This window comes from Odontesthes bonariensis, chromosome 17, assembly GCF_027942865.1.
Source record: "Odontesthes bonariensis isolate fOdoBon6 chromosome 17, fOdoBon6.hap1, whole genome shotgun sequence".
In the NCBI taxonomy this organism is placed as follows: domain Eukaryota; kingdom Metazoa; phylum Chordata; class Actinopteri; order Atheriniformes; family Atherinopsidae; genus Odontesthes; species Odontesthes bonariensis.
In genome coordinates this window covers 14,443,565-14,466,947 of record NC_134522.1, presented here as the reverse complement: position 1 = coordinate 14,466,947, position 23,383 = coordinate 14,443,565, and the positions used below count along the sequence as shown (strand labels likewise).

The 23,383-nt window shown below is 42.0% G+C and overlaps 1 protein-coding gene across 3 annotated transcripts; it reads left to right on the top strand.

The window, feature by feature from the left end:
• Positions 1-2,197: 2,197 nt before the first annotated feature.
• zfyve28 (zinc finger, FYVE domain containing 28) lies at positions 2,198-23,298 on the top strand. 3 transcript variants are annotated; one of them, XM_075448228.1, is made up of 14 exons: positions 2,198-2,522; positions 14,749-14,889; positions 16,990-17,127; positions 17,313-17,515; positions 17,640-17,729; positions 17,860-17,949; positions 18,047-18,148; positions 18,247-19,788; positions 20,012-20,107; positions 20,406-20,569; positions 20,661-20,777; positions 21,161-21,262; positions 21,386-21,489; positions 21,593-23,298. In XM_075448228.1, the coding sequence occupies exons 1-14, from the start codon at positions 2,487-2,489 to the stop codon at positions 21,722-21,724; spliced, it is 3,057 nt and encodes a 1,018-aa protein (XP_075304343.1). In that variant the 5' UTR covers positions 2,198-2,486; the 3' UTR covers positions 21,725-23,298. The 3 variants fall into 3 exon arrangements, with proteins under 3 accessions (XP_075304343.1, XP_075304342.1, XP_075304344.1); XM_075448227.1 differs by having other exon boundaries at positions 21,158-21,262; XM_075448229.1 differs by lacking the exon at positions 20,012-20,107 and having other exon boundaries at positions 21,158-21,262.
• Positions 23,299-23,383: the final 85 nt, after the last annotated feature.

The window sequence follows — 23,383 nt, the reverse complement described above, 5'->3', positions numbered from 1 at the left end:
ATCCTTTGTTGGCTGCCATAACAATAATAATGACGTAGCGTAATGTGACGTGTATGAAAGCCGTGCGTTGCCTTCCCGTGGTGTTGGAAATGTTACAACAAACAACAGATTTTTCACGTCAACGTGATAAACACAACAGGAGGAGATGAAATAAGAGAAACCAAGTGATGCAGCAGTCCCGTGCAGGATTTTCAATTTTACCTTTAAATTTGGAGAAATTGTTTCTATGGAAAAGTGACTCGCTTCACACTTCAAATGTTATGTGGGGAAAAGTCGATTATTGAACAAATCACATTCCAACAGGGTTTTTACACCAGCCTCACAATGCAACATCTGATTGCTTTACTTAATCTGATGAACACAATCAGTTTTTTAAGGGAAACCAAATTAAGTTCAGTGATTAGTGGAGTGACATCAGCTTTCTGGATGATCAAACATCAGCTGCGCCACCAGATTCTGGACCATCTGTTGGGGTTTCACCATACACCATATCTGTGGTGTGCAATAATCTTCCTTTAATAATTTTAATCTTACTTTATACTTACATTTATATACATATTATTATTTATTATTATCATCATTATTACTATTATTACTATTTTCATTACTATTACTAGTATACTTATATTATAACATCATTATTATTATTATTATTATTATCATTATTATCTTTATACGGGTGCTGGTGTTGGGTGTTTTCCACTGTTGTGTCCTTTGTACATTTCTGTATATAACAGTGCTGAGTGTGAGTGAGATGGAGATTTCAATTTCCCTGAGGGAACCTCTTAAAGGGATTAATAAAGTCGTCTATCTATCTATCTACAAGCTGTGAGACCTGGTACTAAATCACAACAAAGAGGACAAAAATAACCATGGCCTGTACCAGCTGTTGGATTGTTTTTTTTTTATGTTGTAAAGTGCAAAACAATTTGAGTTGCGATAAATGTAACATTGTCAGAAAAGGACAGTTGAATCAAGACACCAACATGACTCGCGATCATTGTTTGGAAAAAAATATAAAAAGGTATTTTTTACGTTGATATTGTGTTGGATGGAATGATTGGTTGGGATGATCAGTACATCAACAACAGCTTGAAAATTAATTTAGTTGGAACTCAGAGGTTTAATCAAGGATGGCATTCCTTCATCCAAGAGGATATACCAAAGAGACGAACAGAGGTTTGAGCTGAAATCATGTGGTCATCTGGTGGGAATGACAGGTACAGTTGAGAATCATCCACATAGCAGTGATATGAAAGCCACATGAGAGGACGAAGAGGTTGTGTACATTGCAAAGAGATGGGTCCCAGTACTAAGCCAAGGGGGACTCCGTTAGAAAGGCGATGGAGCACAGACACTTCGAAAGAACAGTAAATGAAAATGTCTAAAATGAGAAGGTAAATTAATCTTGAGTTGAAAATATTTTGCAAGTTCATGTTTTCTCTGCAGTTTAGTTTACATTCCTGATTCTCAGTATCTCAAAATAAAGTGACTTTAAACCTTCGTGAATTTATTCACTGTTTTATTTCATATGGAAGAACGCACCTTTTGTGCACAGACGGTGTTAGACACTAAAACCCAAAGTGAGATAAAAATAAAATCACACAAACAAGGAAATGTAAAATAACCACAAAGACAGATAATGTCAACAAGGAAATACAATACAAGACAAAAAACTATCAAAATGAATGCAAATGACTACAGAGAGATGCAAAATTGAACAATATGAGGCACAAAACAACTTCAAACAATTGCATAGTGAGCAAAGAAAGGCAAAAAAATACATTGAATGTGACACAAAACAATCAAAACTGCATCGCAAAATGACCGCAATGAGATGTAAAAATAATATTAGATTAAAAAAGTAAAAATAAATAAATAAATAAAAGAGATGCAAAACAACAATAGAACCACACATTTAATGATAAGAAAAAAAACACGACCAACACGAGACACAAAACAACATTACAGAGATGCAAAATCATTGCAATGGGAGATAAATAGAAGTGCAAATAAATCAGAAAGTGTTGCAAAAAATAAATACATATCATATGCCCAGGGTCCCATCTCTTCAAACATGGTTTGGCTCGTTCTGGCAGCTGGGAGCACGGTGTTTGGGAGCAGCATCTGAAGGCACCATTTCCTGGGAAAGTGGGAGGTGAATGTTGTCAGCGTGACTGTCATCATCCAGCGGGCAGAGAGCAGCGGAGCAGGCGGTGCAAAGTGGCTGTGCGGGGGAGACAGGCTGAACGTCGCGTCTAAGGGAAGATGGAAATAAGTTTTCAGATATCTCCATTGTTAGCAGTCAGAGCCGTGTTGTAGCGTTCGGGACAACTTACAGTACATTGTGTCTTGCACATTTTCCGACTCGGTCCGTAGCAACGCTAGCTAGCTTAGCAGCGAACCGCCGTTTACTGTCAGGCACCCGGGCAGGTACAGGGGAGGAGAGGAGGGGTTGGTGACAAAGGAAGGTGGCGAGGTAAACGATGAACCGCTTTCGAAAGTGGCTGTACAAGCCCAAGGTAAGTTGTTGTGGGTCCACACGCTGTGTCAACTCTGCAGCAAGTCATTTTTTTTAATGCTTAGCCTTGGAAATAGCCGATCGCTAGCCTGATTCACTGTGCCACACATCTGCTAACATTAGCCCATGTTCCTGATGTTTCACTGTATTAACCAGCTGCTGCCTCTCTGTTGTTGTGGATTCTTTTGTTTTGATACTCCATTCAGGGCTGATGTGCATGTTGTCGCTTGTCACTTTACGCTTATTTCTAACCATTTAATCACTGCTTTCAGCAGCTGACAGAGTCGTTTATATTGGACTTAATATAAATGTATTTGTTCACTGCTACAAGAATAGCAGCAAATTTTCTGAATTATGACACAAATAATGATAATAGCACACCTTTTGTCACATAAATGATATGTCAAAATAAAAAGTTGAAAAAGTTATATAACATTTATTAGTTATATTTAGTTATATAGCACTCAGTGTTGGTGCTGATGGTTCACTTAGTTTAAATGAGCCAATTCAGCATTTAGTGTGTCATATGTAAGATTTGTAAATAAGAGGTGCAAAGTGTCATGGTCTCCTTGTTTGTTTGTAAGACCATTAGTTCAAAGCTCAGAGATATTTTGATTTGCAGTCAAGACAAAGACATTGTCTTCCAATGAAGAAGCTGGATCTTTGGTACAAGCTTCAAAATCTCGTGTTTTTCTTCCTCTTTTCAAGACTCTTATGTCTGACTTTTATTTGTTGGTTTTGGTAAGGCTATTCTACACGTTGAAGTGCAATTATTCTAGATATAATAAAGAATATTATCGATGAATAGAAATATATCCCCATTAAACGTTAACACTGTCTCACAGCAGCTTGTTGTTTTTCCTGCTCTCCTCAAATAATCAGTGACGGATGCTGATGATTTCAAAATGGCTAATAATCGCCCAGTCAGTCATCTGAGTAATTGGTAATTTATCAAAACAAATAGTTTCCCCAGTAGCTTTTTTAAATGACAGACTGTCTCAGTGGCCCGTCGTTTGTATAAATTTGGCGCAGAAAACAAAACTGGACAACCGGTTGTTTGAAAGTCAGAACCGTAAAATGTTGCCCAGGGATGTTTTCTTTTTTTTCTTTTTTTTTTTGGCAAAATCATCACTTTTTGGGGCGCCCTCGTATTGAATGTGCCGCCACTCTGTAAATCAAGCTCAGAGTGCGGAAACATGCCTGACACAGCAGAGGAAGTATTAAAGGCTTGGTCGCCTCGTTAAATGAACAGTTCAATATATGCCAACTGCAGCACGTTTAGGGATGAGTGAGTGTGAACGTATCTCCAGGGTGCAAATTCCTGTTAACGTTTATATTAACTTTTGGGGTCTTTGGAAATTGGATCCACGCACCTGCAGTCATAGCCTGTCAAGAGCCCTCGGTGGCATATTGGGGTGTTTAAAGCATCGTATGCTTTGGGCGTGTTGATGGAAGAGCTGCATGAAAGCAAATGTGCTCATTGGAGCGGACAGTTTGGCATTTGTTGGCATATTCTGTGCGCTTGACTTAATGATTGAATAAATCTGCCATTTCTCACAGTGAAAGCACAAACTTTGCCATGATATAACTGTTTGTGGAGTTTTTTGCAACTCTTATCTCAGACAAGACTTAGATGAAATGCCTCTGATTACATATCATCCACCTGCTGTTCACTACATGCACACACCTGCGTCATTCCCCCTTTTCTGTGTCAAACCGCGTTTGCTGTCGCAGCATTTCTGCGGCCCATTGTTGGGTTAAGGCCAAAGTGTTGGGGTCCACCAGAGCATTGTTACATTTGTAAATGACTACTGCCTCAGAGGTGCCGGGCCATTGCATCAGTGCCTTTTCGGGCCAAATCACAGACGTCGTAGGAATTAACAGATTTACACGCAAGTCTGTGGGATTTAAATGACCAGCGCTACCTCAAAGAAGTGGAAGAGCGGTGCTAAAAGCCCCTGTAATCATGCCAATCGGCACGAAAAGATGACAGTAATGACAGGGGCGTTCAGATTACTCCACGCTCTGAACTTCTGGTTTTGCTCTGAGTGAAAACATCTCTCTGGTGGTTTCTCATATTTGGTCTTTTATTATTGAACACTCTGTGGCATTGTCATTTTGCAACAACAGTAAGCAGTTTATCGCTGAACTATGTACTCCTGGAGATAGAAAAGTCTTGAATCAGCATGTTCCCTTGACTGAAGCGGGGATATTGATATTTCCAGAGCTGCTCTTCACCTCCCCGGATAAGTCCCACAGTGGATGACTTTCTTTTGGCTGGGCCACACAGTCCCCGCTCAGACCGTTGGAGAGCGGTGCGGGAAATCACCTTCCTGCCTCCTTTCTGTCTGTCATCAAAGTTCTGACTCCTAGAAAAAGATGTATGTGTAAGAATCGGCGTCCTAGTATTTTGTAATGTTGGGGAAAGATTTGAACAGTTTTTTTTTTTTAACCCCTGAAAGAGGGAGGTGGGATTGGTTTTAAGTTTGTGCAGTTAGTTTTTTACGTGAACAGTTAATCCTGATATAGCTTGACTTGGGTTCATTGGAAAGTAAGCATTGGAGATGGTGAAATCAGGTAAAGGTTAATAAACATTAATCCGCTACGTTGCACATCGCCGCAGTTGCAAACGAAGACGCGCTCTTGTTTCCAAGCAGCCAAAATGTCCCCTCACCTTTCTTTTTTGTCAGTGCAGAGTTGCAGCTCTTAGAGTGATGGATGGCGAGAGAAATGCTGCAAGCCTAAACCTGAACACTTCCTCTGTAGTCCGTGTTCCCCTCGGCCATCCAGGAGCTGACCTTCAGCTCCGCACCACTTAATCTGTCAGTGTGACGGGTTTGCATCCCACACCAAGCTGTGTGTGCTCGCCTCTGTCTGCAGAACATTTAAATCAATTGATGGAATGTGAGGTTTTTAATGTGTTTCTGTTTTTGTTTTCTTCTAAATGCAGCCTCCCTAAATGCAAATACTCACCAACAGATTCTCTTGCCAGTCTTTATTAATAGAGTTGTATTTATGATTACTGAAAAGTTTTCATTTTCACTTTAAAAAATATATATATATTCAAAATTTGCCATCACAATATGTCATTGATTAAGTCGTTGTCAAATTACTATAAAAGATGCTTCGGAGATTCTTACAGACTCTGTCTGAAGGAAAAGCAGACGTGCTACTTATCATCCACTTCTGTGTTGTCTTTGTCACCAGCTGCGCGGGCCTCGCTGCAAACTCATCAGCTCAGTTTGAATCAAAGACGAATGTTCATCAATGAAGTGGAGGTAATAAACTTGGTAACCCCAGTTAGAACGTTAAAGCAAAAGACAAAACGGCTGCGTTTCATGGCTGTAAAAAACGTGATAATTATAGAAAGTTGTGTTCCCTTTGAGCTCGGTTGAAAAGGAGGAATTTAAAATGAATTCGGTGATCTCTCTTTTGTTTGAAACCGTCATACTAACATGGTTTTTAATGCCTAAACAAAACCGATTATTCATATAGGTTTATTATATGGTTTGCACAAAGAACCTTCAGGTGGAGCTAAACTCTGCGGCAGGTGTTATGTCTTTAGTCAGCTAATTTATTATTGGACAAAAATGTCAAAATTTCCTGGTTTCAGATTCTCAAAAGTGCGAATTTGCTGCCTTTGAATTTTAGGCTGTTGGTTAGATAGTCCAATCTCCTTGGACTTCAACACCGATAAGTCTTATTCGGAGTGAATCGTGGCTGATGATCTTATTTCTTTGCATGCTGCAGAACAAGGCAGCTGCCGGAGGTCTGTCCCTGCGGTGTTGGTTCAGCACAGTTGGCGCAGAGTTGATGGAGCGGCAGACTGCTGAGCGGTGGACAGCAAGGCTTCATATTTAGCCCAGTTTCTGTGGCTCTTTGTGGTTGTCCCATTCTGCTTACCCACCAGCCACGCGGTAATTGATTTGGTGTCAGCTGCAGGGATTTAGAGAGCTGACCCCAGTGAAGATTGAGACAGGCCAGGTGATTGAAAGCTTTTTTTAAATTCATTGCAGGGTTGAGGATTCGGGGGGGCGCCCACTGTCCGAGGTGTGAGGGGGTGATGATTAAAGGAAAGTAGCTGTAGGAGAAGAGTGAGATTTAAAGGTCCTACAGAGAACCAGAAATCTCTATCTTGGCTCTCTTTTCTTATCTTTTACTGATAATAATTGCTACCCTCTGTGATCAAAAGCCCTTCAGAATCTCCCCTGGATTGTCACTGATGATGAGCATGAAGCATTCATCCAAAGTGCCCTTTGTCTTTATAATGATGAGTTTTTACTGTTCTTGGGAACCACCAAACAGATGAAATGCCCTCCTTCATGTTTTGGACGCTGTGCTAAAAGCAGCAGAGGGCGTTTTATGTATTGTTGAATGAGAAATAGCATTGATGTTCTGGTATTATTTAAAAAAAATTCAAATCTGTACATCCTACTGCACACTGTTTCAACAACCTGACAATAATTATCAAAAGATGGGAAAATGTTTCTTCAGAAAAATAATGATGGGAATATGAGTGAAAAGTGAAAAGTGAGTGAATGAGGTAAACACATTTTCTTTTCTTCTGTCGAGCTAAGATGCCGGGTAATTTTCAGGGTCAATCTCAGGTGCACAGGCACGTTGATTTGCCTTTAATCTCCACAGACAACAATCAGAGAGGGGAGCTGCTGTTGTCCACGGCTGTCACTGTGTATAAACGTGGACATCCTGGCAATGCCCACTCTCTGTCACTGTTTATGACAGCAAACTCTTATGTGGACAGAATTATCTTAACTATGAATCATGCAGATCCTACACTGACTCTTCATCTGTGCTCAGTAAAATCCCTAAATGTTAGTCATCCATGCGTAAGGACGGGGAGGCGTTTATGTCCATCAAACCTGTTATCTCTTTAGGATTTGTACACTCACTGACACATGAAAAACATCACGTTGTTAGTGGTGTACATCTAAAATTGACCTTCCCCTCTGATGCCACAATTTAACATTAGTTCTGGGTTGTATAACCGGGTGTCCCCATGTGTCCCCATGCAGTCATTAGGGTATCCCCGACATGACCTCTATCCACCTAAATCCTCTGTGGACACTTGTTTTACCCCCTGTCTGCGCCACCATGTGCCAGGCACATGTTCATATCAGTGCTGTGGTCCAAACGCCAGATTAAAACTGCCCTCAGAGAGGAAACAAGCACACAGATTATGACATCAGTACAGATGGGCAGACCACTCTGAGTATATTGAATCAATGAGCAGAGTTAAGTCTGTACTCTGCTTTGGCTTCACATCTCTGTTTGGCTGGTTAGTTCAGGGACACTCCTCACTTGTTAGTGCTGTTTAATACCGTTGGACATTTACGCAAACGCAAATCTTTTCAATAAACTGCTGAACAAAGTGACCAGAATTAGTTAAAGGACAGTTTGTGGTTGAAAAGACACCATCGATAACTCTACTGCAGCAGAAAACAATACAGCGGTGGGAGGAAATCTCCTGATGTAAGCTGAACAGGAAATAAATGACTCAACAAAACTGGACCTGCCTCAGCAGAGCCCTGCATTCTTATAAAGGTTATACTTTTTATTTGCCAAAATGAATAGAAATGATAGTTGAGTACATTTCCTCGATTGTTACCAAAACTGTCGGCTCACTCCTGCCATGGCCTTTATGCTGAGTCCTAAATATTTAATGTAGTGAGGAACTGTGGCCAGCTGCTTTTTATCTGTCTTCCTTTTTGCCACTCTGCCAGTAGACTGAATGAAAGCAGAGATAACGGGTTTCCTCCCTGCAGTATTTGCCTCTCATACCTGGAAAGCAGCCAGAAAAGAGCAAATTGAGCCTGGAATCTCTATTCCAGAGAGTGGAGGGCAAGAACAAGGTTCCTCATAAGTCCCTTAAGTGGGCTCAATGTGCATGCTCCGGTGCAGTGGGCGCTCATGAAGCATTAGCCTGACAGCCGTCATCGTCTTCACTGTCTGAATAGAAATGAAGCCCAGAATCAGAAGCTCAAGAAGAGAGAGAGCTGACTGACATGATGGAAATGTTGATCATACAGCAGCAGGCCACTTTCAGGAACACGTTTCAATAAGAGTCATGCTGTCCTTGCTTGTTATGGACTTAATGTGGAACAAAAAGGGACAAAAATTTCACAGAGTCATGGTGAAATGACGTGATTGAGGAGGCTTTACAGTAATTGTCACCCTGAGTGACTTTAGGGCATCTTTGAGATTGGAAATGACAGGTTTGTGACTGCAGTGCATGGCGATTCAGAGCGAGATGACCTAGGACAACTGAGAGCAGGACTGTAATTGGGAGAAGCAAGTACGGGGACTGGTACACCACAGCGGACAGGAGCTGAATCTGCTGAGTCATTTCACCTCTTAACCAAGGTAGAGCTGTCATTGGTGGTGATGACGCAACTCAACTTCAAGAGTCAGAGCCCCAGATGATCACATTAGTAAAACACTTTAGTAAAAACTTTGTCTTTCATGTGAAAGCGATCGCTTGTAAGGTTGTCTAACTTTTATTTGACAGACACATGTCAGAAGGAAACACTGCCTTTACTTACCAACTTCATTACAACTAATAACTCGCACCTTTCTGTAAGATTCTACAAGCAGTAGATCAATTGGTGACCGTTGGGTGTCAGGATCCTGTATGAAAGGAGGCTCCACCAAAGATGAGTCTTGGCTCAGCTCTTTGTGAGCAAAATTGCAAAAAGAACTAAGCTCTTTCAGCATTTTCAGTGCATAATGTTGTGAAAAGGTTTGAGGAGTCTGGGGAAATGCTGGGGAAGAGCGTAAAGGCCAAGGCCAGAAACCACTGTTGGATACACATGACCTTCGAGCCCTGAGGCAACACTGTTAGAGAAGTAGTCACGCCGCCATCATCAGAATAGCCACATGGGCTCTCTGAAGTACCTTGACAAACCACTGGCACTCATCAGGTCCGCTGCTGCTTGCTGAAATGTTACCAGAAATGAGCCAAAGTAGGGCGATAAGGAAGCCATATGATTCGTCGGAAGCTGTGTGGATCTCCACGTTTCAGCTTGCTTTGGGAAGAAATGCACCCATTATGTAGGAGAGAATCATGCAGAAGAGAATCGGACAATGACATCCACTGACGTTGAATCTCTGAAAAATTGTGTTCAGTAAGAACAAAACTGCAGCCGTTGTTTCGACGTCCAAACGATTCAAAAGTTCCATTAACAAGAAGAGTGATGGTAAACTCCTCTCAACTTCTCTGAAAATCTCAGTTTCTGATATTTTCTGTCTGAAGATTTATATAAAGTTCTGGCTGTTTCTTAGTATTAAGGTATCACCCAGATCTCTGTTATTGATCATTCATCATGAACTTGTAAAGGAAACCTCATGGCCTTTGCCTTCCTGTGTGCGTGCTCACAGTATGTGATGTAAACTTTGCAGCTGTGTATGCATGATTCGTTAAATAAAGCTCATTTTGAATGCCAAACAATATATGAAACTTGCTGCTAGTCCTTTATAACTTTAGAAACAGCTGTGTAGTAGGTGTATATATTCACACAGGGAGAAATCTTTGCTTTTAATAAAAGTCTTTATGAGCTTTAGAGTGAATATAAAACACCAGGTTTATACAAACCTAACTAATGTTGCTTTTGGTCTCTCAGCCTGACGTGGTTATAGGTTAACTGCCTGCCATTACCTCTTTTAAACTGGTTATTTATTAGAAAGTAATATTGGGCCTGGCACTTCATTCACATAGCTACGTAATAGTTATTCGGTGGAAATGCAGCTGTAGTGACAAGTATTCTTCTCGTAAAACACAGTTTGTGTGTTCCTACTCGGCTTTTTTATAGCACGTCATGACCAGGCCAAGTTTGAACTCTTGGAACAGCCGGTGCAACAGGCTTCGGGTTCTCACATGGATGTCAGGAATGGGGGGAGACGCAGAAGTCTACTCCTGATGATGAAAATTCATCCCCTTTTACATATCTTTTCAAATACATTTGAAATTCTCATTCATCGTGCACCAAGCAAGCAACTCAAACACTGCAGCCAATCTGAAACTCGATCTGCATGCAGGGAGCATTGTCTGTCTTTGTCTTTTCCCCCATGATGCAGTGCTGCAGGAATGTTCCCCCTTGTGCAAGGAATGCAGCAGGAGGAGAATATATGGCGTCTGTCTCAAACTTGTCTGTCCTCCTCCTCCTCGAGTGTCGGCCGATACTGTATGCTTCTAACTAAATGCCATCGGTCTGTGGGCCGTGTTGTGCCTGGCCTAGAAAATAGATTTCACTGTCTCCCACTCCTGTTTCCTGTTTGGTCATCGTGACATTTATTCAGTATCATAGACTCACTCATTGTTGTGCAGTTTTTCCAGTCAAATCTGCGCCGTGACTGGTGATGTCACTTCTTTTCGCAGTGCTCAGAGGTCAAATTATGATATGAAGATAAATACCTAATTTTATTTAATCGTGTTCATATCGGAAAATTAAGACTTCCTTTGTGCTCGTTTCTCTTTAAACCACTTTTCCCGTCATTATGATGACAAATGCAGTCAAGTGTTTGGTATTTTACATAATATGGTCATCTCTCTGCTGCTATTTTTATGTGATACTCAGAGATGATTTAATGCTTAAGGGTACAAATACAGACTCAGATCTGCTTGCGTTAGAAAAGTTGGTATCGATCTGCTCCTCATCTCTAGCGTATTCAGTAAAAATGGCAGGTACATCAGCGTTCACACACATGAACAAAATGTAAAGGAGTATCATTGATTTGCTCTGTGGGATTCAGTTCGGTGAGTGAGATGTTGGAAGGTTGAGTGCTGAGCTGGAAAACAAACTGAGCTTTTATGTTGGCAATGACAAGAATCTGCCCCCACGAGAGGCTTTGAACAAGAAAGGAAATGAGAGTTTTTTCTCCATTCAAGAGGCGCTGTTCTGTGTCTCATCTTAGCTTGTCACTGATTTACCTTTTTGGACAAATAAAAACTCACCCACTTTCCTTCAAAATTTCTAATCCGCCGTCTTGTTATTGTATTGTGACCTAAAGCAAATGTGTTCATGACAGAAAGAGGTTAGGTTAGCATTTTGATAGCTTCTGTTTCAGTCCCTAACATACTACATGTGCCAAAGTAATAACCTTTATACAGATATATGTGTCCATACTTGTTTTCTTCTTCTGAAAAATGCAACTCGGCTGTATATTTCTCTGTATTTCTCCTCCTCTCCTGTTTATTTCATTATTGATGAGAGACGGAGAGGGAAGCGCATCGCGTTTCATATTCGCAGAGAAAAGCAAGCTTCTGGGAGAAGGCGTCACGCAACAGAAAACACTACAAACTTCAAGAAAAAGACCTGCGAGAAGTGACAGTAGAAACCATTGCTGAGGGGTTTTTTTGTTCTGTTTTTTTTACTTCTAGGAAAACGCCTCCAAACAGTGAGTGCACGGCTGGCAAGAAAGCCTGTTTATTGCGGTTGCTCTCCCTTCTTCCACCGCGCACAGTCATGCTGTCCTTTAAAGCTCCTGTGTCATCACTGGGAATGTGTGGTTTGTGAAGGTGCACGTCGGCATGTGGTCGCCATTTTCAGAGCCATTAACCTTTCAGTTAATATGAGCCCTTCTTGGGAGGTGTGTGTGTGTTTATGGATGCATGAAGCGTTTTGGGTATCTAATTGTCCTCTGAACTTTGAATGGAATTTAGATTTTTACCTACTTTGGGTAAGTGAAAGCAGCATCAATAAGCAGTAGTTGCGTGCACATTTTTTAATGTGCGATTGACTTTTTCCCAACTTTGTGTTGTGACTTCCTGTTTGCAGTTCCTGTGTGGTGTTCTGGAGCGCTCTCCTGTTTTCATCCAAAATGTGGGGATCAGGGTGTAAGATAATGACACAAATCTTCTGCCAGGCCAAGGCTCTCTAACGTGTGTTTTAATGTCCGTTAAGTTTCTGCTTATAAATGAGCAGAACACTACAGCAAGTAGGAGAGCAGTGTGTTGTTAAGCTAACCTATACATTGACCTACTTACCTGATTTTATGTATGTCACTACAGATGAGCTGTATGTTGTCATAGTATACTGCAGTACCTTTGTGTTCGTTGTAGTGTCCTGACCACTTCCCTACGCTCCACTATTACATATTCCCTCACTCTTGTTTATTCTTTCATCTATCTAAAACAAAAGATGAATAAAAGATCGGCATACAGTAGGAGTCACTGAAGCTATTTGCACTTGTTTACACCAGAGAGCTGTACGAGTGTTATTGTATATTTACTATAGTATATACTTCCAAGTGCCCAAGCATTACACATGGACTGAGCAAAACAGAGTTCTCTGATTTGTCTTATGGTGCGTCTCCTGAGCACCCAATAAAAGGAAGTTGGCTCAAAATTTGTAAGATGTTCTTCTTTTTTCTCATTGCGTGTCATTTGTTGCAATGTTCTGCAGTTGAAATGAATAATGGACTCACCTTACAAAAAAAATAAAGGATTTGGACTCTGGGCAGATTAATCAGGCTTGTTTGTGGTCATGGGAGACCCAAGGCACCGGCAGCTGAAGGGATGCCAAAGAACAGCGATTATATGTTTCATAACCAACGTCACAGGTGTTTTCTGCCTTTTAAAAAATGTGCCATCCAGTGTTTCACTCGCATTGTTTAAAAAAAAAAGAAAAAAAAGCCTCATACCACACTGAACATCTGAAACAGAGAGGAGACTTGAATGAAAAAACAGCTGCTGGCTGAATTGCACTGTAGAGTCTCTGTTAATTAGTAGGACTGAAAAGCGATAGATGATGAGAATATGATAAGAACAATAATCCACACCCTGAAATGAAAGTCACATAATTGCCATAATACTACAATTGCCATAGTACTTATAAAAGACTGAATGCTGTGAGTAACTTGAAGAGCGGATAGTTAAGAATAGAAGAAAATGGCTTATTTTCTGTGTTCTTCTGTGTGTCAGCAGCAGCAGATGGAGCAGAAACATTTAGCTCATCAACAGAACTATAAACTTGTGCCATTTATTAAAGAAGTGTTTTTATAACTCTCCTTCAGGCTGACCTGCTAAAGCACATTTAAACCCTCTTCTCACAGCATTATAGAAAATATTGTAGGAAATAAGCATGTTGCTTCTCAGATGTGACGCGTATCCTCGCCGCTTTAAAAAATCTTACAAGTGCCTGAAGTCTTAACTGTCAAGTTGTATAATGAAGGAAGAAATTGAATCAATTAGTTGGGGGTAAACGCTCTCATATTATAGATGTGGTAGAAACGATCTGCATCATGCACAGATGTTCAGTAACCTGTATTACCTGCAGAAGTATATATCAGTTTGAATCCCCAGGCTATGTTCTACATTACATCCTGTGTGGTATGAAGTGCAAGATAAAATAATAAGAAATGAAAAAGACAGTTTGATGTAAATGGATAAATCATGAAGCTGAAGAAAGTTACATTAGAAATAAAAGTATTATTATTGACGTGCAATACTCTCATGACTGAATCAGTCCTTACGGGGCACCATTGTAAGTTCTCCCATAAAGCACAACGATATCAAGAAAAGGCCCAAAGTTCAAACATATGTCTCATCATATCCAAATTCATTAGATGTTTCACTCAGTCAATCACTGACGGCAAAATACACAAAAACATGATGTCTCTAGATATCAAAGACCAGGCTTGACCTTGCCTTTGGTCCGTTTAGGATCAGGTAAAACAGTTGTTTGCTTTGCTATCCTTTCATTTCCTCTTTAAACATTGTGCTGCTTTGAGCTGTGACGTTGGGTCATGGCTGCAGGGGCTCTACTTTAAAAAAAAAACAGCTGGGACTCTCAACCTTTTTTGTTCTGCTTTCTTTGCTGTGAAAACCACGAAAATAACAGAAAATATTCACCCGCCGTATTCAGCGGGACCGAGTGTGGACCCGTTTCAATCAATGAAGATAACGCTTAATGAATCCCAAAGAGTGAAGAGTGTTCCTGTAAAGAGGAGTTGTGCTTTTGGTTTACAATAAACTAATAACTGCTTTACGGTGTCGTATTATGAGTGTGACAGCTGATGAGCAAAGCACTCGCACAAACTCGGTAATGTGAGTTTTAACGAGAAGTTACGCTATTTTTAATCCCAGTAATGAATCATTGTGGTGAGTTTATTTGATTGCCTTTTCGTCTGTTGTTCTGAAAGTTGTCAGAGTTGTATTGATTATATAGTTTCTTGAAAATGACCTCCTTATGTTTCCTTGTGTCGCCACACAGAGGACGGACCCTCAGCTCCTGGCCCAATTCTATTACGCTGATGAAGAGCTTAACCAGGTGGCCACTGAGCTGGACAGCCTCGACGGCAGGAAGGACCCCCAGAGATGCACCCTGCTGGTCAACCAGTTCCGATCCTGTCAGGTCAGTACGGAGAACAAATAAAGGCCTCATCTTTCTCTGCCTTCCTTTGTAAAATAACACGCAAGAAAAGAACGTTCAAGTGGAGCAAAGATGTTGAGGTAAATTAACCCTCAGCTTTGCTTCAACTCTTGAGCCACGATTTCCCATTTATATTTTAGATCCCTTTCATCCACATAATCACCTGCCTGGACCTTGGTTTGCTCACAAAGCTAAAAATAGCCAACCACCTCATTATTCATTTCCTGATGCAGGCATGATGATATGACTGTTGCTTTACCAAACACGGCTTGGCTGAGCTCCTATATTAACCACTTTTGCTACGTGGTAAGTGACCGAACAAAGTAGACTTTGTTCGGTCACTTATCTAAGCTTTGATCATCCTGGACTATGTGTCATGTGGGCTGTTAGTAAATGGTTACAAAAGCAGCTCTTCTTGTTGTTTTTTTTGTTTTTGTTTTTTTATTGAAACAAAGCATTCTATAACTGCAGCTTTAATTGTAGAAAATTGTCTTTAGAAAAACTATTTGTTTTCCTTTGTTATTCATTAGGTTAAATCTGAGTTACAAAGTTAAGAGACATTTTCAAGTCTACAGTCTTGTAGTCTTCGTTTTGGTACCTGTGAGTTAGTTATAAGTCCCTCCAGTTTGCTGGCTCTCCTTCACTCTCCGTAGGCGACCATAAATCAGCCTTAAGCTGTTAAACTGTAAGTGGAAATGCAAGTTGTTGTTTTAGGTGTTTGTGTAGTCAGGACTGAGGGGGACTTAGCAGGTGATGCTGTGTGGGAGTGATAACTGCCATCCTGCAATATGCTGGAGGTAGTGGTGGAGGTTCTCATCTGGCCTGTCGTGCCTTACCCTCCCTCCTACCGGCAGGGCACAGTGGGAGAACCCCTTAATAAGGTCATCACTTGATCCCCGACTGTTCTGTGCCTCCCCTCCTCCATCCTTTCCTCTGCCAACTGTCACCTTGTTTTGCTTTGAGGTTTTATGTTCAATCAGCCCGATCTTTCTTCAATACTTATGAATGAGCAGCCCTTGCTAGACTGTGTTTGTACCTCTAATAAGCCTCGGATTTACTCTTCTGACAAGTTGCCAGGAAAATGTTTATTACCCATTGCTAATCACTTAAAAGTTCACAAAGGAGGCTTTTCAGAGTGGGTTGCCTCCAAGGCCTCGGTAATTTCAGAAAATTAATTAAGCAGCATGATATCTCATAGCCTAGAAGGACACGTGTATAAACAAGTAGACTGAAGCCAAATTGTTGCACTTGAACCCGCCTTTCCAGCCTCTCTATCAACTGTTGTGCTCATATTATTTTTGCTTCTCTTACACTGTGGCCTACTGGAACAGCCAAGTGTGTGTTTGTGTTGGACAAAGATTGAGTTAGATAGCACACACAAAACAAAGGAAGACAGACAAACAACCATGGGAGTCTGAGAAACAATAGAAGACATTCTTTGGTCAGACATGCATGCAGGTATTACACCGGTCACGACCTTCGGATGATTTTAAACCATCAGAATTAGAAATGATCCCGGCTGTCCTGGGAGACGCTCACAGACAGTAAGGTGGTATTCATCCTGGACCAAAACACATTCTCAGCACACGGCTATGGAGGAATCAGTGGTTTAGCTCCCCTTCCTAAAGCTTTTTAATCTTTCTCCTTTGGGGCGAGCGGGGAAAGACACAGTCCTGTGCCTGACAAGATTACAGTGCACAGCTGCGGTTGAGTGAAAGGCTCATTGTAAGTCATTGTTATAGCTGTTGTACATGCCAGCAGCACATAAGCTCATGATTTGCTCATGTTGAGTCTAACACTGCATTTTCACTGCTGGAATTATGGGCTTTCGTTCTGTGTTTTTATTGAGGCAGAATCTCGTGTACTTGTCAAATTGTTTTCATTCCCCTCCTAATGGTTGGTCTCCAGGCATGGTAGGATGACCGTCCTCCTAAAAGCGGTGACAGACTTTACATGTGGATTATTGACCAACGTTCGTTTATCAGAACCACCTCTCAAAAAACTGATTTTCACTAATTCCTGATTGTCTCTCCAAGCAGTTTGTTCAATTTTGTTTTCTGTCACTCATGTGGTTCTCTGCAGGATAACGTGTTGAACATTATCAGTCAGATCATGGATGAATGTATCCCCAACGACCGGGCCAACCGAGACTTTTGTGTCAAGTTCCCCGAGGAGATTCGTCATGACAACTTGGCAGGGCAACTGTGGTTTGGAGCTGAGGTAGTGTATTCCCTCCTTCATCAATCTGGGAGAAAACAGCCTTACACAAGTCCTTAAACAACTGCCTAAAATACTATATCTCAGATTTATACATACAGTGTTTTATGATCAAGTGACGCATTGTTAACGCTGATAAATTCTTTGCATAAAGTGAGATATGTGACGTTGTACTTGTTTGTGTTCAGTGTTTGGCTGCTGGCTCCATCATCATGAACAGGGAGATAGAGAGTATAGCCATGAGACCCCTGGCTAAAGACCTCACTCGCAGCCTGGAGGAGGTACGCAACATAACCAGAGACCAGGCCCTGAGAGACCTTAACTTGTACCCAGACCGCATGAAGGATGCATTGCGACATTTCGACAGCCTTTTTGCTGAGTTCGAGCTCAGGTAGAATGGCTACCTGAATTTATTTATACTTGTATCCATAAAATAAATTAGATTTATCATCTGCTGTAGAATTTTTGTTCATTTTATGACCCCTTTTTTTTTTTTTTTTTTTTTCAATTGTCAGCTATGTGTCAGCCATGGTGCCTGTGAAGTCTCCCAAAGAATATTATGTACAACAGGAGGTGATTGTGCTCTTCTGTGAGACAGTGGAGAGGTACATTTACAGTAATAAACATTCTTATAAATCTACAATCTATGCAGCTGCTGTATTGTCTGGAATTACTTAGAATCTGAAGATGATGTAGTTGTGTTTTGTTCATGTTTTCCTCTTTGTGTTGTCTCAGGGCCTTAAAGCTGAGCTATCTCACACAAGACATGATTGATGACTATGAACCTGCACTGATGTTTACAATTCCTAGACTAGCCATTGTGTGGTAAGTGTTGCGTGTCTTTTTATCGAGCACTTTGTTCTCCACTTCTTTCCACCCTCTTACAGAGTTCTAAACGTTTTCTTTTCTTTTTTTCTTTTAGTGGGCTGGTTGTGTATTCAGACGGACCTCTAAACCTAGACCGAAAATCAGAGGACATGTCTGAGCTCTTCAGACCTTTTCGCACTTTATTGAAGAAAATAAGGTGAAGGCCTTGAATGTTAAGCATCACCTTAGAGAGAAAAAAAGGAAATGTGTTTCCTTTATCACTATGCTGCAGCTTATTTCTGGTGCTTTTTGCAGAGATCTCTTGCGAACTCTCACTGAGGAGGAGTTGGTCACGCTGGAGAGGAACTTGTGTATTTCTCAGGATGGAGAGTTGTCCACCGGCCAGGGGCCGGCCACAAACGGCATACCAGCACACGTCCAGGAGAATCACTCATCCAGCAGCCCTGCTAATGACACCTCAAAAAAGGAGGGTGAGGGGGAAGAGGAGCCACTGCCGGTGTTTGTCTCTCCCAGTAAAGAGGAGGAGTTGGCAGAAGTAGAGAAAGGCTGGGAGGAGGTGGAAACCCAGGGAGGGGAGGAAGAGCAGGAGCAGGGCCTGCTCTGTGAGGAGGCAGAGGAGGCTGAGCTAGCCTGCTCCATGCAGTACGATGAGGAGGAACTAGAACAGCTCAACATGATGGTGTATCGTGTGGGAGACGAAATGTCCACCCTGTTGTCACCTCCCAGCCAGGGCCAGTCCCCAGCCCGTCAGCCCATCAGAGGAGAGACGGGTGTCTCAAGTGGGCCTTCCAGCACTGAGGCCTCTCCACACAGGGTCTTGTTGAGCAAGGGAAGGACAAGCATCCATGTAGAGGAGGAGGACAGGGTCTTCTTCATGGACGACTTGGACGCAGCAGGGGACAGCATTACCTCCATCACGAGAGAGGCCTGTGGTTGTGCCGTGTCCTCTTTCAAACAGTCTGTTCATGCTGTGCAGCACAAGCCGGGACCAAGGCCTGACTCTGTTAGGAATGGTTGGCACTCTGAGACTACATCAGAGCAGCCTTTCCCACAACCACGCAGCCTGAACACACACTGTGCGATGGCAAAGCAGCCTCCCTTCACCTCTGCCCCTGGTTCTGAACCTCTGCCTTATAGCAACGGGTGGGAGATGGGGTTAGAAGGGACAGTGTCTGAAACGGCTGAGGTCATCGCCCATCGCATGGGAGGGATGAAGCTGTCTGCTACAGTCATCTTCAACCCTCGCTCCCCCAGCTTGACAGAGCTGGCAGTGGACAAGCTGCTGCTGCCGCGGCCCACTCCGTCAGAGGTTGAGCCCTGTGGCCCCCTGGTGGCCACTCACTGTCTGCTCAATTCCTGTGTCTGCTGTGGGAGCTGTGAGGATGGTCACGAGGATGCCATCACCACAGAGAACACAGGACTCGGCTTAGGCCTCCCACTGAGATTGGACAAACATTGTCAGACCTCAGCCCCCGGCACTGTCATCCAGTCTGCTGCTTGCCAGCTTCCACCCCACGGTCATGAACCTCACAGTAAGGGTGAGATCCCTCAGCTGACTGCCCCTTCTACCTGTTGCTCTGCAGATCCACTGGAAGAGGATTCAAATTCCCAGCTCTGTGAGAAGTGCCTGGTGTTGGCTCCAGGACAGGGGCATCACTCTCAGGACTGTAGTTCCAGCAGAGTGGAGGGAGCCTCCCTGTGCAGCCACCAGCTGAGGACTGAAAACGGCCAGCATGCGAGTTGGGGTCAGCAGAGGGATAAAGAGATCGATAAAGATAAGCTGGAAAACAGAGATATTAAGCAGGACACCAAAGAGGACAGCAGGAGAGGCTCCAGGTTTGATTCGTCATTGTGAATATAACCCATTCAGATTTCGATTATTTTATTTTTTGTGTAGTGAATATTATTAATTTACTTTCATTAATCATGATTTTACATTTGATCATAAGTTCCTTTGATAATATGCCTTTTTTATTTAAGCATTGCGTCGATTCAATGCATATTTATTTCATTATTTATTTATTTTACGTTTCTTATTTGTTCGTGTGGTTGTCTTTAGTTTTCAGAACTCTCCCCACAGCTCTGTGTCAGGTAGTGACTGTGAGAGTGTGTCGGTCACCACATGTAGTTTGTCAAGCAGTGCATATACACCCAGGTAACCAATGATTCACCCATATTTGTGTCTTTCTGCTCACACTGACAGCAACCCCAAAACATTGTAATCTCAGACAGATGATTAAAAGTTTTTTTGTTTAGATGGAAGCCATAATCACACTTGCACAGGCTTAGACTGTAGATTAAAGGCAGTATATAGATTGTACTGTGTATTGACTTTTGCCTGAAAGATTGAAATCCGCTGTTGACTAAATGAAATTGAGTTTGTATGGTGTTTTGTACATTTGGGAAAGATGGGAAATGATCCTTCCTTGTCTCTCATCACTCCCTTCATCCAGCCCTATAAGCAGTCTGACTCCCAGCTCAGGGACATCAGAATTCCTGGACCACCAGGAGATCCAGCTGGCCCTGCATGATGCCAAGTTAGCTGCCCGGAACAAAATCCGCTCACGTTTCCACAGCAGCAGCGACCTCATCCACCGTCTCTTTGTTTGCATATCAGGTAAAGGCTCCTATCCTCTTAGTCGCTTTCCCTCCATGACTTTGCATCTCTCGGGCGGATTTCCATTAAGAGTTAATGTGTGATGATGCAGGTGTTGCTGATCAACTCCAGACCAACTATGCTAGTGACCTTCGCAGCATCCTCAAGACTTTGTTTGAAGTCATGGCAACCAAGTGCGACCAAGCAGACAATGACAAGCAAAAGAAAGGTGAGAGACATGTTATAGTTTATACTCCCCTTATTGATATCTTCCAGTCAAAATGAAAGATTATCAATAATTTCAAGGAAACGAGGAAGCTTTTTTCCTATACTTGAGGTTAATTTGTGTTTGAAATATCCAATCTGCCTACAAAGGCTTGAATATTTAAGAATATTTACGTGTGAAGTTCTGCCAGATACCCTCTTTTAACTGCTTTGAAAAAGTGGCTCCTGCTTTCATCATATCACATCCCTGATGGCAGCTGTAAAGGCCTCAGCTACTTCCCACAACATTATCCCTAACTGGGTCATGACTTTGCAGCTCTGCTTTTAACATAAGCAACAGTCATTCCAAGCAGTGGTTTAAGTTTCTTCTTTTATGGTTCCCAGCAGGTCCTGTTCTACGCAGCGCAGTGCTGGAGGACTGTGCTCTGTGTCAGGAGACCATTTCCTCATCGGAATTGGCAGCCAAAGCCCGGGAGGGCCAGTTCGAAGGTCAGCAAATCGGACACACAAACAGTGTACTTGTCAACCCACTCATTTTCCCCCTCTCCCAGCAAATGTTCAGCTCGTGATGGTTCTGTTGTGTATGTGCTGTTTCTTGTTGGCTTTATGCAGATCCCCCAGACTGGGTTCCTGATGAAGCCTGCAACTCCTGCATTGCCTGCAAGGCTCCCTTCACCGTCATCCGCAGGAAGCATCACTGTAGGAGCTGTGGAAAGGTTTGACTGCCTTCTTAGCATGTGGACAGTTGGTAAAACTCTGTTTAATGTGTACTGGATGAAGTAGAGGGTAACTACTACATCACTTCCTGTGTCATTTCAGATCTTCTGCTCCCGCTGTTCTTCCCATTCTGCTCCATTGCCTCGATATGGCCAGGTTAAGCCTGTCAGGGTTTGCACCCACTGCTACATGTTTCATGTCACGCCCTTCTACAGCGACAAGGCGGGCATCTGACCCCGGATCATCACAGAGAAAAAACGCACAAGAGCATATGCAACAAACAGACCCACAGCAAAGCAAATGCAACACAGCTCCGGTAAACCTTAATGGTTTTGATTGTAACTATTAAGCATGACTTCCGAATAAGGCCATTAGAGACGCGACAGCAGAAAGTCCAGACAAGAACCCACAATGTGATGATTCAACCTGATTCTGATGTTTCTTCTGTGCCCTTCCAACACAAGTGATTTACAGAAATCTGTTAAAGGAGGAGGGGGTGAGCATGCAGCAATGCGTTTTGAACCTGCAACATGCAGCTTCCCCTGTAGAGGTCTGTGTCCTAAAATCAGAACAGTTTTTTTTTTTTTGCTCAAGGTATAAAAAAAAAAAAAAAAGACTTGTGGCATATTTTTCTATGCTTTAGCGAGCTTCCCCCCCCCCCTATTTGTGTCGAGCTGCCGCAAGACTCGGATCACTTAAAAGAATGTAAGTAACAACAACCATGTAAATAATGATAATTCTGGTTATAATTGTACTAAAATGTTTTCCGTAAGGGTTTGGTCTACATTGGAACTTAAAAGCAATCACAGCCACCGATCCTGGTAAAGCAAAACTCACACACAGACGACTTTTATATGAGATTTCTTCATGGTTTTTATGGCAATGAATGTTTAATTCTGTAATACTTTGAGTCCAGATTCCAACATGGGCTGTCCTCTTTATGTTTACTGTTTACTATAGTGCAATGAGTTTGTTCCTGGGATTCCTGTAAAACTGAGATGGATTAAAAAAGTATCCCTACATCATTTTCAGGTCTTGAATGCCCCCTAGTGGAGAGTTGACCTCTTATTGCTCAGTGCCCTGGATGCCACACCACAGTATGCATTCTTTGTTTTGAACCAGAGGCCCTCTCAGGTGCTGCCTCACAGTGATAGAGGCAGTTGTATTCTCTTCCTCATCATGCAATATTGTGACTACTCATTGCATTTGTCCTGAACACTTACGAGGCAGACCTTTGCTGGTCGCTTCTGATGATAAACGTTAACACTAAATTGTTTCCACGATCAGCTCGTCGGACGTGAACGGATGGTTTGACACCAGACCGACATCATTTGCTCTTGACTTCCTTTTTGCTCCTAAATCTGCTGTGAAAGCATACAAAATATCTTCCATACTTTTCAGATATTGCTCTGAAGTGGTCAGTGTGGGCCTTCGAGTAACAAACAATAATATAATATTATTTCATTTTCTCTGTTCTACTCTGACTTGAAGCAGCTTCTCAGGCATTATGTATCCAGAATCATTCACTACTGTTGCATCAGTCTTAATTTAATTGAAAAGAGAAAAACATACAAACTGACTTTGAAAGGTGATGCTTTTTCTTTTATAAAGAACAAAAGTAACATGAAGTGATAATTGTGTTTATGTAAAAAGGAAAAAAAAGTCATGCAGTAATGAAAGGGTGGGACATCTGATCATTATTATTATTATTATTTCAGAGCTTCTTCTTATTTTGTAAAACTCAAGTTCATTTCCATGGTAAGAGCTGTGTAAAATATTCAACAAATAATGTTATATAGTTTTAAATGCGATGTATATTGAAATAAATTACTTTTTTCTTGTTAAAATGTGTCGACTGAGCTCTTCTTTAGATGTAACTGCCTCCACCGGGCC